The 18,561-nt window shown below is 44.6% G+C and overlaps 1 protein-coding gene across 1 annotated transcript in view; it reads right to left on the bottom strand.

Annotated features, from left to right (window-relative positions):
- Positions 1-622: 622 nt before the first annotated feature.
- Positions 623-18,561, bottom strand: part of Parva (parvin alpha) — a 150,460-nt gene continuing 132,521 nt past the window's right edge. The window contains exons 11-13 of the mRNA XM_047516544.1: positions 16,855-16,956; positions 16,163-16,235; positions 623-2,489 (exon numbers count right to left, since the gene is read on the bottom strand). Coding sequence (XP_047372500.1) covers positions 2,413-2,489; positions 16,163-16,235; positions 16,855-16,956 — 252 coding nt within the window. The 3' untranslated portion in view covers positions 623-2,412. The remainder of the gene's footprint in view (positions 2,490-16,162; positions 16,236-16,854; positions 16,957-18,561) is intronic.

Genomic DNA, 18,561 nt, shown 5'->3' on the forward strand with positions numbered 1-18,561 from the left:
AGAGATGAAGGTTAAGTGTGGCTTCTTTCCTTACTTCCCTTTTTTTTTTTTTTTTCCAGTCCTGGGGATTGAACGTAGGGCCTTGTGCATGCTTAGCATGTATTCCACCACTGAGCTCCAGCTCCCTGGCTTATTTATTTTCTGATGCTTCTTTCCCACTTCAAAAGCATGGTCATGTCTTAAGTTGGAGATTCCAGAATCTAAAGGAAAACAGCTAAGTGAGATGACAGGGTTAGAAACCCAGACCCAAGTCCTAGGATTCTGGGCTGAGGTGAAGACCTGCCCCAAAACATAATTTTCCGATGTGATTCCTATTATTTAAAAACTTGGCAAGTGGTCCCATGTATTGTCATACTGTTTATAAGTAAAATCCCCAAAAGAGGTGTACTTACTAAGGGCACTTGATTGCAACTTGAATATAAGGGAAAAATGACCAAAGAGGAGACAAAATTCGTACAGCAAAGCATGTTTAAATGAATGCATTTCTCTCCTTTCATCTTGCTTTAGTATTGCTCAAGAAGACAAGGCAATTATTTATCTTGACTTGCTACCAGGAATTTAAAAGAGAGCAACAGAAACACTGCACTATTTAGTGCTTGCTAATGAAAAATACGCTTTTCCACTAGTTAAGTAAAAAAGAATTGTATTCTTGTACATAAATTGACACAAGACAGTACATTGCCTTTACACCTTGAATGTTCATTATGCTGAGTAACAATTCTTTCTTCGAGCAAAATATCCAAAGAAATACACAGTGTAACTAAATCTCGGGGTTGAGTTACTGCAGATAGACAGTGGAGTAAGCAACAAGGAGAAGGCTGCAGGAATGTCTTGGACAAGTGGGGGGCACGACTTCGGGTGGTGGAGAAACAGATCACAGTGAACTCCTCAAACCCCAGGTGGGCTTGTGCGGTGGTGTAAAGCATGACAAGGCAGTCACACACTCCTGGAGGAGGCCACACAGGCTGGTGTCTGTCTGATGCATTTATGAAAATTGTATAATGAGGATGTAATATCAGCACAAGTGATTACTGCAAGGCCTCAGTCAATTCAAGGGCACAAGTGTTAAGTACCATAAACCACACCTCTCTACCTCTGAGGGTATTTCCCTGTATGCCAAGTGTGCAAGCATCTCCCCATTTCTCGTTCCCCCTGGACCTGCCCTCCTGCCCCGCCTTGGCCCCTTTCCTTTTCTGCCAGGACTGAGCAGCAGCCTGGCATGAGCAGAGCTCTATAATTAGGTCCGGTTCACATAGAGGAGATACAAGTAACCACAAGCCCTTGAGTTACCCACGCAAGGAAACTGCTCGGCTTTGGTCTAAATGACTTACATTTTTCCTCGCCTGAATTAGCCGGTAATTACATGTGGGCAGACTTAGCCAGAATGGTCTAAATGATCAATTAGAAAGCAGAAAGGAGTTCCTTTCTTTAAAGTTCAAGGGTCCCTGTTGAAGAGCCCTACTTCCCAAGCGCTGCTTACTCGGGCTTGCGCCCAGCTCTCTGCAGGGCCTGACTATATTGTACATTTGCCTAACGATAATGAATTGAGTACTTATTTTGCAGGAAAATATAGGGCATTTCCATTACATGCAATCAAGCAAAAAGGCTGCAAAATGTGCCACTCCATTAATTCTAAACAGAATCCTTCCCAAATGTCACTGTGAAACCAGAATATGGGGTTATTATAAATCTGAAGGAATTAAGAGTAATTTTCATTTGTACAAAGGATTTGAGGGACATGACTCCTGCCACACACGCACCATTAATTGGGTTAGATTCAATTTGCCAATTTCAGTGTGAATCACCAAGCCCTGACCTAGCCTTCCTCAGTGGTGAGATCAGTGCTTCCCCTCTTCTCGAAGGCTCAGGTGTGAGCGGACACGTGCACGTGCACACACACAATGCCCAGATTGTTGTTCAAAGAGAAAACACAAATGCCAACTTCTGGAGAGTCCCTCAACCTCCAAGCTTCAGTTTCCTCACCTGTAAAAGGGGATTATAACGCCTACGCCAAAGGAGTTGTGAGGGCTAGTGAATGTGAATGCGGGACGGCACTTGGTGCGGGCCTGGCATATTTGATGCCTATTAATGGGAGCCGCGATCTCTGTTTGCGTCTTCTGGGGACTGCCGGGGCTGATTCCCGAAGCGCACACACAGGGAAGTGTGGGCCTGGCACCTGGCCGGGTCCACTCCCCCAGCTCATGGCTGGGTAGTGCCCATGGCCTGGGAGGTGTGGCTCAGCCCACCGAGATGCTGGTCTTTTCCTTCCGGCATCCAGTCCCGCTATCTCTGGGCAGTAGCTGGGCTTGTGGAGAGCACACAGCAGGGGATGGGGACAAGCAGGGTAAGGCGGTTCCGAGGCTGGTCCAGTCCGCCTGCGGCAAGAGCTGCGGGCAGCGGAAGCGCAGGCCTTCACTCCACGTTCCGGTACTTGGTGAAGAGGTTGTATAGCACTCGCAGTGTGGACTTCAGGTCACAGTTGACGATGTCTGCGGAGAAAACACAAAATGCCCACTGCCTCAGGGGTCCACACACTCCACGGGGGCACTCACTGTCCCCTTCCAGTCACCACTCATCCCTGTCTGTCCAGCGTGGGGGTGACAACCCCAGGGCGGGCAGGTGTGGATGGAGGGACGGAGTATGCAGTAAGAATTCAAAGCAGGGGACAGCGAGGGACAGGGACTGAGGCACAAGGGTCTCACCTCTCATTAAAGTAAAGCAGTCCAGAGCGAGCAGGCTCTGCCCTGGAAATAGCACCTCCAGATGGGAAGCTGCTGACCATTCCCCGGGGTCTCCCTGTCCCCGGGGCCCTCCTCCCTCTGCCTCTGGCATTCACTACTGTGCCTACTTGGCACGAAAAGGGGATGCTTGGAGCTACAGTGGGAGAGAGTTGGGGTATCAGGCCCCAGGCTGCCTCTCCCTTCGTCAGGGAGGGCCCCAGATTCCCTAGGAGGCCTGGCAGGAGGACTTAGTCCCACAGACGGGTCTGAAGCACTAGAGGAAACTGGTGTTGGACTGTGCTTTCAGGAGAGTTCCCTCAGGGGTTCCCGAGCTTCTAGGTAACCACTTCTTTCCTTCCTTCCTGGAAGAGAAGGCCATACCTGAGTGATGGCATAAAGCCATAGGAGTTTGCCAGGCAAAGAAGCGGGCCAAGGGCTCCGGGTGGGGGCTGCTTCCTGAGAGGTTTCCAATTGCCAACTGTGGAGCTAAATGATCTGGAAGCTAGAGGGTGAAGACTGGCAGCTGCCAGGCTGGACATGACCCGCTGACACATTTTGTATGGTTCCTTCCCCATCCATCCATCCATCCATCCACCCATCCATCCATCCATCCATCACCGTTCCTTTGGCTGCTCCTCTAACCTTCTGCTGGCCCCTCCATTGTCTCCCTCCCCGTGACAAGGTTCCTTCTCCACTGTCATCCCTCTGCATTCCCTCACAGGGCCATGCTTTAAAGAATTAAAACAGAGAAATAGAAAAGGAGCTCTCTGAGGAAGGCACAGAACCTCCTTGTCTCCTCTCGCCTCGGTGCCTGCTCCTGCCTGCTCCCACCCAGGCCAGATCCTGCTTACACACCAACCCTGCTCTGTCCCAGCCGAGTCCAGACTTATGCCAGTTTCTCTTATGGGGAGGCCACGGGCCCCCGGAACCTCCTGAGGCCTGGGGCTCAGTTTCCCTGTCGGCTCTCATGCTGGTTCATCCACGTGTCTGAGTCTCCACCTGCAGCCTCACCCTGAACCACTGTCTGCCAGGTAGAATCCTATGACCACTGGGCTGTTTCCTGTCCTTCCCTGACTGCTTGGTGTTGGTATTTCTTAAAGTTCAAAAAAATTGTTTAATTTGTTCTTTTTAGTTATACATGACAGTGGAATGTATTTTGACATGTTGCATACACGGTATATTTTCCCATTTTTGTGGCTGTGCGTGATGTGGAGTTACACTGGTCGTGTAGTCATCTATGAACATAGAAAGTTCTGTTCAATTCTTTCTACAGTCTTTCCTATTCCCATCCCCTCTTCCTTCCCCTGCACTCTGCCCTGTCCAGTCTGGTGAACTTCCTCCACCCCGCTCCTATTGTAGTCAGCATTTGCATATCAGAGAGAACATTTGGCCTTTGATTTTTTTGGGATTGGCTTATTTTACTTAGCATGATAGTCTCCAGTTCCATCCATTTACTGGAAAATGCCATAATTTCATTTCTTCCTTATGGCTGGGTAATATTCCATTGAATATATACACCACATTTTCATTATCCATTCATCTGTTCAAGGGCACCTAGGTTGGTTCCATCGCTTAGCAATTGTGAAGTGAGCTGCTACAAACATTATGTGGCTATGTCCCTGTAGTATGGCTGATTTTAAATCTTTTGAGTATATACCAAGGAGTGGAATAACTGGATCAGATGGTGGTTCCATTCCTAGTTTTCTGAGGAATCTTCATACTGCTTTCCAGAGTGGTTGCACAAATTTGCAACCCCACCAGCAAAGTATGAGTGTACCTTTTCCCCCATACACTTGCCAACATTTATCGTTACTTGTATTCTTGAAAATTGCCATTCTGATTGGAGTGAGATGAAATCTCAGTGTAGTTTTTATTTGCATTTCTCTAATTGTTAGAGATGTTGAACATTTTTTTCATATATTTATTGACCAAGTGTATTTCTTCTTTTGTGAAGTGTTTGTTCAGTTTCTTTGTCCATTTATCGATTGGGTTATTTGTTTTTGGTGTTAAATTTTTTGAGTTTTTTATATATCCCAGAGTTTAATTCTCTTGAGGTGCAGGTGGCAAAGATTTTCCCTCACTCTGTAATCTCTCTTCATGTTCTTGATAGAGCTGTGAAGAAGCTTTTTAGTTTGAATCCATCCTGTTTATTGATTCTTTTTAAAAAAAGTTTTAAAATAACTTTATTTTTAGTTAATTTTTTTAAGGTGGTACTGAGGATCCAACCTAGTGCCTCATACGTGCTAGGCAAGCACTCTACCACTGAGTCACAACCCCAGTTCATTTACTGATTCTTGATTTTATGTTTTGCACTTTAGGAGTCTTGTTGAGGAATTCTGTTCCTAAGCTGACATTGATGGAGAGTTGGGCCTACTTTTTCTTCTAGCAGGTGCAGGGTCTCTGGTCTAATGCCAAGGTACTTGATCCACTTTTGAGTTGAGTTTTGTGCAGGGTGAGAGATAGGGGTTAAATTTCATTCTACTATATATGGATTTCCAGTTTTCCTAGCACCATTTCTCCATCGTATGTTTTTGGCACCTTTGTATTGTATGAGAAAACTGTATTTATGTGGGTTTGTCTCTGTGTCTTCTAATCTGTACCACTGGTCTATCTGTCTATTTTGCTGCCAACACCATGCCATTTTTGTTCCTATAGTTCTGTAGTATAGTTTAAGGTCTGGTATTGCAATGCCTCCTGACTCATTCTTCTTGCTAAGTATTGCTTTGGCTATTCTGGGTCTCTTATTTTTCCAAATGAATTTCATGATTGCTTTCTCTATTTCTATAAGACAAGACATTGGGATTTTAAGTGGAATTGCATTGAATAATGCTTTTGGTAGTATGGCCATTTTGGTAATATTAATTCTGCCTATCCAAGAAATTGGAAGATCATTGCATCTTCTAAGGTTTTCTTTAATTTTTCCTTAGTGCTCTGTAGTTTTCATTGTAGAGATCTTTCACCTCTTTTGTTAGATTGATTCCCAAGTTTTTTTTTTTTTTTTTTTTTTGAGGCTATTGTGAATGGGGTAGTCTTCCTAATTTCTCTTTCAGAGGATTCATCACTTATGAATAGAAATGCATTAGATTTATGTGTACTGATTTTATATCCTGCTATTTTGCTGAATTCATTTATATGTTCTAGAAGTTTTCTGGTAGAATTTTTTGGATCCTCTAAATATAGAATCATGTTTTTGGCAAATAGTGATAGTTTGAGTTCTTCTTTTCCTACTTGTAGTCCTTTAATTTCTTTTGTTTGTCTGATTGCTCTGGCAAGAGTTTCAAGGACGATGTTGAATAGAAGTGTAAAAGAGGGCATCCCTGTCTTGTTTCAGTTTTTAGGGGGAATGCTTTCAATGTTTCTCCATTTAGAATGATGGTGGCCTTGGGCTTAGCATAGATAGCCTTTCCTATGTTGAGGTATGTTCCTACTATCCCTAGTTTTTCTAGTGTTTTGAACTTGAAGGGGTACTGGTTTTTATCAAATGCTTTTTCTGCATCTGTTGAAATGATCATATGATTCTTAACTTTAAGTCTATTGATGTAATGAATTACATTTATTGATTTCTCAATGTTGAACCAACCTTGCATCCCTGGGATGAACCCCACTTGATCATGGTGCACTAACTTTTTAATATGCTTTTGTATCTGATTTGCCAGAATTTTGTTAAGAATTTTTGCATCTATGTTCATCAGGGATATTGGTCTCAAGTTTTCTTTCCTTGGTGTGTCTTTGTCTGGTTTGGTATCAGGGTGATACTAGCCTCATGGAATGAATTTGGAAGGGTTCCCTCATTTTCTATTTCATGGAATAATTTGAGGAGGATTGGAGTTAGTTCTTCATTGACAGTCAGAATTTGGCTGAGAATTCATCTGGCCCTGGGCTTTTCTTTTGTGGTAGGTTTTAAAAAATGTATTGACCAAAACTTGGTTTTGTTATATTATAGGTGGACTTACAAAATAGTCCTATTCAAAATTGTTTTCAAATTTAAAGTTCTTTCTAAAATATAAAAAGTGTATTCATTAAGTTGAAATTTAAAAAGTTTATTTAAATAGATTATTTGATACTAAAATTCACATAAGCAGAACAATAATTATTCTTGATATACTTTTATTTATTGCTGTGTCACTGGTATTTTTTATGAAGAGATTTTTAGTGTTCCTTTATTTTTAGTTTTAAAATAAAATTTTTCATAAATTTCTTAAAAGTTGTGTTTTATGATTATATTTGATATCTATACATTCAAATGATTCTTTTTTGATTCATTGTACACAAATGGGGTACAACTTTTGTTTCTCTGGTTGTACAAGAAGTAGAGTCACACTGTTTGTGTAATCATACATGTACATAGGGTAATGATGTTTATCTCATTCTATTATCTTTCCTTCCCCCCTGCCCCTCCCCACCCCTCATTTCCCTCTACACAATCCATCCTTTCTCCATTCCTCCCTTGCCTCCCCCTACCCCCTTTATGTATCATCATCCACCTATCAGAGAAATCATTTGGCCTTTGGTTTCTGGGATTGATTTATTTCACTTAGCATGTATTCTTCAACTCCAACCATTTACCTGCAAATGCCATAATTTTATTCTTCTTTATGGCTGAATAATATTCCATTGTATATATATACCACAGTTTCTTTATCCATTCATCAATTGAAGGGTATCTAGGTTGGGTCCACAATCTAGCTATTGCAAATTGAGTTGCTATAAACATTGATGTGGCTATGTCACTGTAGTATGCTGATTTTAAGTCCTTTGGGTATAGGCCAAGGAGTGGAATAGCTGGGTCAAATGGTGGTTCCATTCCATGTTTTCTAAGGAATCTCCATACTGCTTTCCAGAGTGACTGGAAATTGGCTGCACCAATTTGCAACCCCACCGGCAATGTATGAGTGTACCTTTATCCCCACATCCTCACCAACACCTATTGTTGCTTGTATTCTTGATAATCGCCATTCTAATTGGGATGAGATGAAATCTTAGGGTAGTTTTGATTTGTATTTCTCTTATTACTAAAGATGTTGAACATTTTTTCAGCAAAATGAAACTAAACCCCTATCTTTCACCCTGAATAAAACTCAACTCAAAATGGATCAAGCACCTTGGAATTAGACCAGAGACCCTGTGCCTAATAGAAAAAAAAGTAGATCTTCATCATATTGACTTAGGACCACATTTCCTTAACATGACTCCCAAAGCACAAGAAATAAAAGCAGGAATCAATAATTGGCATAGATTCAAACTAAAAAGATTTTTCTCAGCAAAGTAAACAATCAACAATGTGAAGAGAGAGCCTACAGAGTTGGAGAAAATCTTTGCCATGCACACTTCAGATAAAGCACTAATCTCCAGGATCTATAAAGAGCTCAAAAAACTTTACACCAAGAATACAAATAACCCAATCAATAAATGGGTTAAGGAAATGAGCAGACACTTCACAGAAGAAGATCTACAAGTAATCAACAGATACATGAAAAAATGTGGTAAGCTTTTTATGGTGTTTTCAATTTCAGTGCTTACATTTTCTATGTCCTCCTGATTCAATTTGGGTAGTCACATGTCTCTAGAAAATGGTGAAGTCTTCAAGATTTTCTATTTTATTAGAGTATACATTTTCACAATAGTTTCTGATTATTGTCTGTATTTCAGTAGTGTCTGTTGTGATATTTCCTTTTTCATTGTGAATTTTAGGAATTTGAGTTTTCCCTCTTCATTAGCATGGCTAAGGGTTTATCAATTTTATTTATTTTTTTCAAAGACTCAACTTTTTGTTTTGTCAATTTTTTGGATTGTTTCTTTTGTTTCAGTCTCATTGATCTCAACTCTGATTTTAATTATTGCCTGCCTTCTACTGTTTTTGGTGTTGATTTATTCTTCTTTTTCTAGGGTTTTGATATGTAATGTTAGATCATTTATTTGTTGACTTTTTGTTCTTTTAATGAATGAGCTAAATGCAATATACTTTTTCTTAGCACTGCCTTCATAGTATCCCAGACATTTTGATATGTTATATCATTATTCTCATTTACCTGTAAGTACTTTTTAAAATTTCATCCCTGACTACTTCTGCTATTCATTGGTCATTCAGTAGTACATTATTTAGTCTCTAGGTGTTAGAGTAGCTTTTATTTTTTATTTTATCATTGATTTCTAATTTCATTCCATTATGATCTGATAGAATGCAAGGTATTCTCTTTTTTGTATTTGATAAGAGTTGCTTTGTGGCCTAAGATTTGATCTGTTTTAGAGAGGGATCCATATGTTCCTAAGAAGAAAGTGTATTCAGTCATTGATGGATGAAATAGTCTATATATGTTTATTAAGTCTGAATTATTAATTGTATTTTTTAGTTCTGTAGTTTTTTTATTTAATTTTTGTTTGGAGGAACTATCCAGTGGTGAGAGAGGTGTGTTAATGTCACCCAGTATTACTGTGTTGTGGTCTATTTGATTCTTGAAGTTGAGAAGGGTTTGTCTGATATACATAGATGCTCCATTGTTTGGGGCATAAATATTTATGACTCTTATGCTTTGTTGATATATAATTCCCTTAATCAGCATGAAATATCCTTCTTTGTTCTTTCTGATTAACTGTGGCTTGAAGTTTATCTGATAAGAGGACAGAAATCCTTATGAGATCCATGTGAATGATATGTATTTTCCCATCCTTTTACTTTCAGTCTGTGGATGTCTTTGCCTATGAGGTGAATCTCTTGGAGACAGCATATTGTTGGTTCTTACTTTTTAATCCAATCTGCTAGTCTATGTCTTTGATTGATGAATTTAGGCCGTTTACATTTACTGTTATTGAGATATGACTTTTACTCCCTGTCATTTTGATTTATTTCTGGTTTTTAATTTGAGTTATTTTCTCCTTTGGTTAACTATTCTTCTAGTGTAGTTCCTTTGCTGGTTTTCACTTCTAGTTTTCATTTCTTCTTCATGAAATAGTTTATCGTGTGTGTTTTATAGTGCAGGCTCTCTAGCTGTGAATTCTTTTAACTTTTGTTTATTATGGAAGGTTTTTATTTCATTGTCAATTCTGAAGCTTATTTTTGTAGGTATATTCTTGGCTGGCACCCATTTTCTTTCAGGGCTTGATATATATTATTCCAAGACCTCCTATCTTTCAGGGTCTGGGTTGAGAAATCAGCTGAGATCCAGGTTGGTTTTCCTAGAAACATGACTTGTTTTTCTTTGGCAGCCTTTAAAAATTCTATCCTTATTCTCCGTGTTAGGCATTTTCCATAATAATGTGTCTTGGTATATGTCTTGGTGTGGGTTGTATATTTGGGGTCCTGTAAGCCTCCTGTATCTGATTTTCCATTTCATTTTTTAGATTTGGGAAATTTTTTGATATTATTTCATTGAAAAGATTGTGCATTCCTTTGGTTTGCATCTCTGAGCCTTCATCTATCCCAATAAATCTTAAATTTGGTCTTCTTAGGTTATACCATATTTTTTGGAAGTTCTAGTCATGGGTTCTTAGCATCTTTTCTCCATGGTCAACTTTATTTTGTGTTCACTGTCTGAAATTCTGTCTTCCAAGTGGTCTAGTCTGTTGGTGATGCTTTCCATTGAATTTTTAATTTGGTTTATTGACTCCTCCGTTTCGAGGATTTCTGCTCATTTTTTATTTAGAATCTCTATCTCTTTATTGAAGTGATCTTTCACTTCCTGTATTTTCTCTCTGATATCACTCCTTACTTTGTTCTTCACCTCACATTTTAAACATTTTTATACAAGTCAGACATTAGGAAATGACTCTGGGGGTGGGGGGAAAGGCAGAGGGGGCAACAGTGAGCTCACCAGGGGAGCATGAAGGGGAAGGCAGAGGTGCACTAGGGCCCCAGCAGCAGGCTCCTAGCCAGGCTCCTCTGGCCCTATCCAATCCATTCCACCCAGTGTAGTCTGACCATCAGGCTGTGCAGCGTGAATGCTAATAACCCAGGGCTCTATTACAGACCATGGCAGAAATGGTGCCCCTTGGAGTTGTGCAGCCAACAGTTATTTCACTTGAGGTCCAAAATCTTAACCATGGTTTTGCAAGGGGTAACCTGACTGGGCCTACATTTCCTGCCACACCCCTCCCCATTCATTATGCACCACTGCCACATTGGCTTCTATTCACTGCCTCCCCTTGAGCTGTGCTTAGTCTCTGCCCATGTGGTTGTAATATCTAGGTTATTCATCCACATGAGCTGGCCACTGATCCTCCTGCAAACTTTGGCTCCAAGCACCAGCAGTTCAGGGAAGCCTTTCCAAAACCCTGCCAGGGGATGGTTCCCTGTTTCATATTGTTAGCTCTCCATGTTCTTTCTTCCTAGTGCTCCCTCCAGTTCTCAATCAGTGACTTGCGTGCATATTTGAGCATCTGCCTCTGCCCGAGTCCTGGACTTGAGCAGAGAAAGCCTGCCTCATTTGCTGGGATGCCTGGCCTAAAGTGTGGCAGGTACAGATCCTGCAAGGATGCTCATAGACTCATGAACAAATGTATGCCCAGTGACTTGGGTGCCAAGGAAGAAAATTCTAGGAGGGGCTGAGCAACAGGGCCACATGCTACCAAGAGGAGGAATAGAACCGGGGTGGGTTCACAGGGTCATGACCCAAGCAGGTGGCTTGGGAGAGAGTAAGGTCATGAGTGGGTGAAGGTAAAGCATCAGCAGAGAACCAGCAGGCAAGAGGTAGAAGCAAGGGGCAGAGGAAAATAAAAAAACAGTGAGGAATTTGGGGCCTGAGGAAAGACAGATATAGAAGGAAGTTGGAGGACTTGTTTTCCCTGAGCCCTTTAAGAGAAAAAAAAAAAATTTTTTTTTTAAATGGTGCCAGGAATTGAACCCTTATACATGTCAGGCAAGCACTCTACCATTGAGCCACATCCTTAGCTTGTTTTCCCTTTTAAAAAGACAGGTGAATTCTGAGACTGCTAGAGAAAAAAATATCCAACATGGGAGAACATTCCATGGTCATTTTATTTAATTTTAATGACTGCTAAGGTTTGGATACTACAACTCCATTAACTCTGTGTGACCCAGTTTTCTCACTGGTAAAACTGGGTGATAACTTTTTGAAAAACACCTGGAACATATTAAGGGTTCTTTAAACAGTAATTTCCTGTTTTCCCATTTTCTTTCATTAGTGGAACTATTATGTAGTTGGGCATTGTGTGCACTGCACAACGCCAGGGCTCACCATTCACATGGACTAAGCCCTGCTTCTTAGGAAATCCAAGTTGATTCTTCACCATCGCCACCTTCAACACCAGGTGGGCTGGGTGAAGGGGAGACTTCAGAGATGCTGCTTATCTATTCTTGTCAAGAAAGTCAATAGCTGGCCATCCAGGTAGTCCCAGCAGACCAGCAAAGCAGTGTGAGACTGAGCTATCTCAGCTGGGAATGGACAGTGACTCCATGCTATATAAACAGCCTGCGTAAAGCCCTGGCCTAGTCAATTGTGTGATTAGCAACTAGTGCTGCTTATTGCCTCTGTGCTGGCCTGGGCCCCTGAGAGCACAGGGGATGATGGACTCCTGTCAGATCCACCAGCAGAGGCTGTCTGGCTGATTGGGGCAAAGAGACAAATCAGGCCCAAGGCAGTTTGAGGACAAAACAGCCTCTGGTCAATGACTCTGGCACCCACGGGCATTAGTGATTCTTTTATCTATTTGAGAATCATCCATATTCAGGCTATCATGGATATTTTTTTTTCTCCTTTAAAAAAAGTTATTTTTGATTGGCACATAATAATTATATGTAATTATTGGGTACAGTGTGATGCTGCCATTCAGGTATATATCGTGCAATGATCGGGGCAGCTAGCAGATCCATCGCCTTAATTATTTATCATTTCTTCGTGGTGAGAACATTGAAAATCCTCTTGTAGTTATTTCAAAATGTACAGTGCATTCTTAACTATCTTCACTCTACTGTGCAGTATAGTATCAGAACTTATTCCCACTATCTGACAGTAACTTTGTATCCGAGGACCAGCCTCCCCCCAGTCTGTCCTCCCACTATTCCGCAGCCTCTGGTAGCCACCAGTCTACTCTCGATCTCCATGAGATCAACATTTTAAGATTCACATATGTGTGAGATCATGCGGTATGTATCTTTTTGTGCCTGGCTTATTTCATTTAAAATAATGATCTCCAGGTTCATCCACATTGCCACAAATAACAGGCTTTCATCCTTTCTATGGCTAATGGTGTTCCATGATGTATGTGTATACATGGTCTTTATTCATCCACTGATGGACATGTAGGACCTCATTTCCAGGCGATTGTGACTGAGCGTGGGAGTGTGGATGTCTCTTCAACATACTCATTTCACTTCCTTTAGATATACACCCCCAGTGGACTGCTGGCTCTCACAGCAGTTCTCCATTTCGTTTTCTGAGGACCTTCTATTCTGATTTCCAGATGGCTGTACCAATTTACATTCCCATCAACAACACGTGAGAGTGCTATCACGGGTCTTCTTGGAATCTTCTGCTGGGTGGACCTGCTTACCCGTGAGTGGACTGGCAGCCCATGGAGCACATTAACTTCCTATTTCTGCTGTAATTACTATCTCAGATCTGGTGTCTTAAAATGACACCAATTTATTATCTCAGAGTTTTAGCGGTCAAAAGTTCAAGATTGGTTTCTGGGATGCAAAGTGTCATCATGGCTGGTTCCTTTGTAAGGTTCTAGTAGAGACTCCTGCAAACTTACTTTCCCCAGCTTTCAGGGGCAATCTGTGTTCTTTGACTTGTAGCCTTCTTCCATTGGTATCATAAGAGTTTACAATTTCTGCCACTGTTGGCCTCTGTAAACTACCTTCCAGGAAAATGGGAAAGGGGTTGAACGGTTTCCACATACTAGCCATCGACTAAATCCTCCCCAAGTGAGCTGGGCCACCTGGAACCAGGCTACTACTATGTGCCTGGTTTATCAAAATTGCTTGACAGTCTAGTCCCAGCTCCCAGACTCCTTAAATTTTAGATATTCCATTGGCTGCTGGCTGTCCTAGGGACTTCAATCCTGCCTGGTGCTAGATGACTCCGGGTCCCCACCATCCCGTCATGCTGGGCCTTAACCATATCCCACCCTGAGTCTCCCTGAGTGGTGAGAGTGGAGCAGGCCTGTGCACTTGAAGACGTGCAGCCCCAAATTAAAAGCCACCAACTTCATCCCAGTATTTCAGCTGCTCTGTCAGTCACATACTTGGTGTCTTGCCTTGGCTTCCAGTTGTTAGGTAACTAAAAGGTTGTGAAGCCTGGGCCGTGGGAGTCATCGGAGATGCAGAACCCAAGGCTTCTAGGGAGTTCAAGATCCAACAACATGGTAGAGAATGCATTTTCCTGACCTTGCAAACATTTTACGTGAAAGATGCTCCACCACAGCCAGTCTGATCCAAACAATCACCCATGTTGGCACATTTGTAAAGTCTGCAGCCTTTACTATGCAATCTTGCTTTCCAGGGAGAAGCCCAGAAACTACAGGGAATGCTGGGAGACACTTCTCACAAAGTACAACTTTATAAAACACCATTTCAATTCCCCTTTACGCACTGCAAATTTTCAGCACGGGCACCATGCCCAGTGTAACAATAAATAAAACAGATGTGTTTTTCCATTTGAGTTGCTCAGGAAGTTTCATATTAAGCAGGACAATAAGTGCACAAGAAACGTCCTCTATATGCTGAAATATTCTTATAGATTGACTGACATTGCTAAAATCAGTCCCGAGGAAAACAAATGCCTGGATACCCAAATATCAGAAAAAGTGTTTCTGATCTGTAATTGGGGAGTGTCATATTAAGCAGCTCAAGAAAATGGCAGCAGAAGGAATGACCAGCACTCTTCTGCTGTGCTTCTCCTCCTCAGAAGCAGGGTGCTCACTGTCGCTCGAGTCTGTTCCTAAAGGCATTAGGATGTTGAGTTACCTTGCCAGGGACAGCCCCAGGGGACACAAGCCATGCTAGAGCTCCTCCCCTAGAGGTGAGCAGGGGCTGGGGACCAGGTGGGAATGAACGAGAGTAAGGGTGGACCTTGGTTGGCTGGAGCTGATAATTACCAAGGTCGGTACTGCGGGTACGCATTCCCCAGGCCTGGTTTTGGCTCGCTGCTCCATCCTAACTCCCACACGCCAGAACCCGCCTCGATCCTTACAGTTCAGCTGTCACCATCTCCATCACACATCCTCACTGTACCCCAACTGAAGTGGTCCCATGGCCTCAGTCCTCAAGTCTTAGCTGTACCTCTACCCTGGCAGCTCAATATGGCTATCATTTTATTTGGGTGACCAGATCTTTTCTCTGGTTGGCTGCAAAAGCCTTGAGGTCATGGAGGGTCTTGCCCCTCTTGACATGTCATGATCTGCAGGGTCTCTGGCCCACTAGATGAGAGCCCAATGCCTCTGTGTGGAGTTTTGTGGGAGGAGCTCAGAGCAGGAGCAGCAAAGGGATATGAGCACACAACCTCCACTGGTCCCCAGGAAGGTGCAAGCACACGGGCCAGGACCAGCCTTCTCAGGTTCTAACTGGACATAAGCAGACATTATCTGCAATGCAATGCTCACTTGCCAGTCCTGGTAAAACACCACAGTCAGTGGCAGGAAAACAAACATCTGTACCAAGAAGACTGCTGAGAGGAATGTGCCTTCTAGACACACACAGGAGCACGAGGGTGGGGACATCTGTTTCTTTTGCATTTCCTCCAGTCTCAGCCAGCCAGCCCTCTGTATCTGCGGGTTCTACATCTGAGGATTCAACCAACTATGGTTCAAAAATATTCAAAACCAAAGGTTGCATCTATATCAAACATATATGGAGTTTTTCTTCCTTGTCATTATTCCCTAAATAATTCTGTATACCAACTATTAGTAGTCTTCTAAGTAATCTAGAGATGATTTAATGTGAAGGACTTGAGCATCCTCTGAGCTTGGTATCCTTGGGGAGTCTTAGAACCAATCCTCCAGGGATACTGGGGGACTACTTTATTTGCCATCCAAACCCCTGCAGTTAAGCCTCCTTCTGGGGTAGAGTTGGTGCGGGCAAAGCTCCCCATCTGTTGGAACAGGGGAGGCGACGAGGGTCAGCGCAGAGCTGTCTGAGCTGTCTCTTCACCCCCACTGGTGCCAGCAGGTCAGCACTCTGCAGGGATAGAAAAATCTGGAAATCTGGCACAGGGTAGTTCCTGCAGCAGTACTTCTACTTGGGCCCTGATCCTAGTTGTGGATTTCAGGTTCTTTCTTCCCATGGCCATGTGACTTAAAGCTCACAGGGTCTCCAGGGCTGAGTGGCTATACCCAGTCCTTCCTTCCCCAGCAAATGACACAGAAGCCTTCAGAAAAGAGACTCTTCCCCCTGCTACAAAATCTGAGCCTTTCCCTGAGTTCTGAACACTTGTGTGTAGGGAGAAGGTCGCGCTCTGGGGTCACAAACCCAGAGAAAACCACATTACCTTCTGGCCGCGGTTTTGGCTTTTCCAAACCTCCGTCTTGCATAAGCTCAAAGGCGAAGGAGACGTTCAAGACCTGGTGAGACAGATTCAGGGCACGTGTTGTCACGCACTCATTCTAGACCCTTGGGGCCCTGAGACCTGCCACTGGGAAGTGAAGGAGCGCAGCACTATAGCTGGAGGGGCAGAGGCTGAGCTAATCTGAAGGAGCAATGTGGCTACGGAAGCGGGCCACGTGGAGGATGAGCTTGCTGATCCCAGCCTGCAGTTGGAGGACGCTCTTCCTGTCCTACTGTGTTCCTGTGTCAATTGCCAGGATATCAAGCCTGGGGATGCCTCTGTATACACTGGGACGGGTCAGAGGGCAAGACATATTCAAGAAGCTGAAGAGGGTCTCTGGACCAAATGCCTTGCCAGCAAGCAGAGGCTGAGTCAGGCTGGGCATGGGCCTCAGGTCTGCCTGGCCTCACAGCCACCTTCTGTCACCTCTAGACGGGCACTTGGCAGGGGCATGTGGCTAGGGGAAGGGGAGGACTGTTTGGGATGCCCAGGATCTGCATGGAGCATCTTCCCAGCTCAGCAGCTCAGCAGAATGGGCCCCGTGCCAACCACTGAAGACCCACAGCCCCAGCGAAGGTGAGGGCAGATCAGCTGGATGTGCGCTGTGGGCTTCCCTTGATGCCCCTTCCCCTTACCTTCTGTTCAAAGCTGTCTGGGGTCAGGAAGAAGCTGTGCAGAGGCACAAAGTAGCCCTCTAGGAGCCCCATGAGAAGCACCAGGTACACTCCATCTGCAAACTGGAGGGAGAGGGGCAGGTGATAGCGCTGGCCTGAGTCCCCCACCAAGCTCCACCCAGGGGCTCATCAGCCGCCACGTCATTCCACCCAAAGGCGACCTCCCCATGCAGACTGTGAATGGGGGTGAGGGTGGTGGCCCGGGGCTGGCAGTCTGCTCTGTAGTGGCCTGCCCCCTAACTGGCTGGGCCAACACAGGAGCCATAGGCCCAGACCCATCTCAATTGACTGGTATTTACAGACACTAACAGCATACCCCTCCTGATCTGGGCGTGGGGCTAGAGTCCATGGGGTGTGGCTCCTGCCCTTGAGAAGGTCACAGTCCCATGGGAGACTGCATGGAGGCCGCCCTCCTAATGAAGGTGGCAGAGAGGTGTTCTGGAGGGGCACTGCCTGCGTGGAGATGCGAGGGAGGAGGAGGAGCCTGGGCGGGTGGGGCACAAGAGGTGGGAAAGGTGGTGGTCAAGGGGAAGAGCACTTGCTTTCTGAATGGAGAAAGAACTCTGGTGTCCGGCAGGCCTGGGGGGTCCCCTTCCTCACTGAAGCTTATGGGCTCTGCAGCCAGGCCTCCAGGGTTCCAATTCCAGTCCTACTACTCACTATGGGACTTGCAACATCTCTGCATCTCACCGTTCTCACCCGTAACACGGGGAGGACCATGGCACAGTATCCATTCTGTGGGGTTGTGATGAGGACTAACCCAGCTGACCCATGCAAGGTGCCTGTGAACTGCTTTGGGAGCATCTGATAAATATTAATTATGCCATTGCTGTCTGGGAAACGGCAGCAGCCAGGGCTGACTTCCTAGCTCTTGTTGGCAAAACAAAAGGCTTAGAGCCTGGGCCCTTCCAGGACGTGGAGGTCAGAGGGATTGGGGAACCTGGTCCACAGGATAAGTGCTTCCCAGTCTATGCGCTGAGAGTGCAGGCCTCCTGCTCCGGGGAGGGAGCAAGGCCAGTGTGCACGGGGATCAGGGTGGGCTTTGGGGGGGGCGTGGAGCATGTTTAGGAAGGAGTTGGTGTTCCAGGTGTGGAACTGGCTTGAGCAGAGGTCAATCTGATATTCTCGCAGCTTTCAAAGGGGGCTGGATCATCACATGCTCATGGTGTCGATAACACTTGCTAGATTTCAAAAGAGGCCAAATTTTTTGGGACCACCATAGGGAGACTGAGATATGGGAGTGTGGGCCAGGGCAGTGCATGTCCCACTGAACTCTGCAGGGTGGCCGGCCTGGGCCTGTGCTCAGCCTCCACTGAGGGTTGGAGTAATGAGCCTGGTCTTGACTAGGGCGGTGTGTCCCTGCTCCGCCCCACCAGCTGAGGTGGGCGGGGTCTGAGCGTGGCTCATCTCACACTACCCTTGGTAGACTGGAGAGCAGATTTCAGAACTGTCAATGCCCTCCATCTGGGAGCCAGACAACTGGGCCTCGTCCTTGCTGTGGCTGGAAGAGGTTGAGGATGAAAGATCTCCGTCTGTGCACCCAGGAGGGACCCTGGGTTAGGGGAAGGATGGCTCCCACCTGGGATGGCTGGTGCTGCCTACTTGGTGGGAACAGTGGGTGAAACCCCCAACAGACCCCAGAGCACTAGGCAGTGACTTCCTCCCCTC

The sequence above is a fragment of the Sciurus carolinensis genome, chromosome 11 (assembly GCF_902686445.1).
Source record: "Sciurus carolinensis chromosome 11, mSciCar1.2, whole genome shotgun sequence".
NCBI lineage: Eukaryota > Metazoa > Chordata > Mammalia > Rodentia > Sciuridae > Sciurus > Sciurus carolinensis.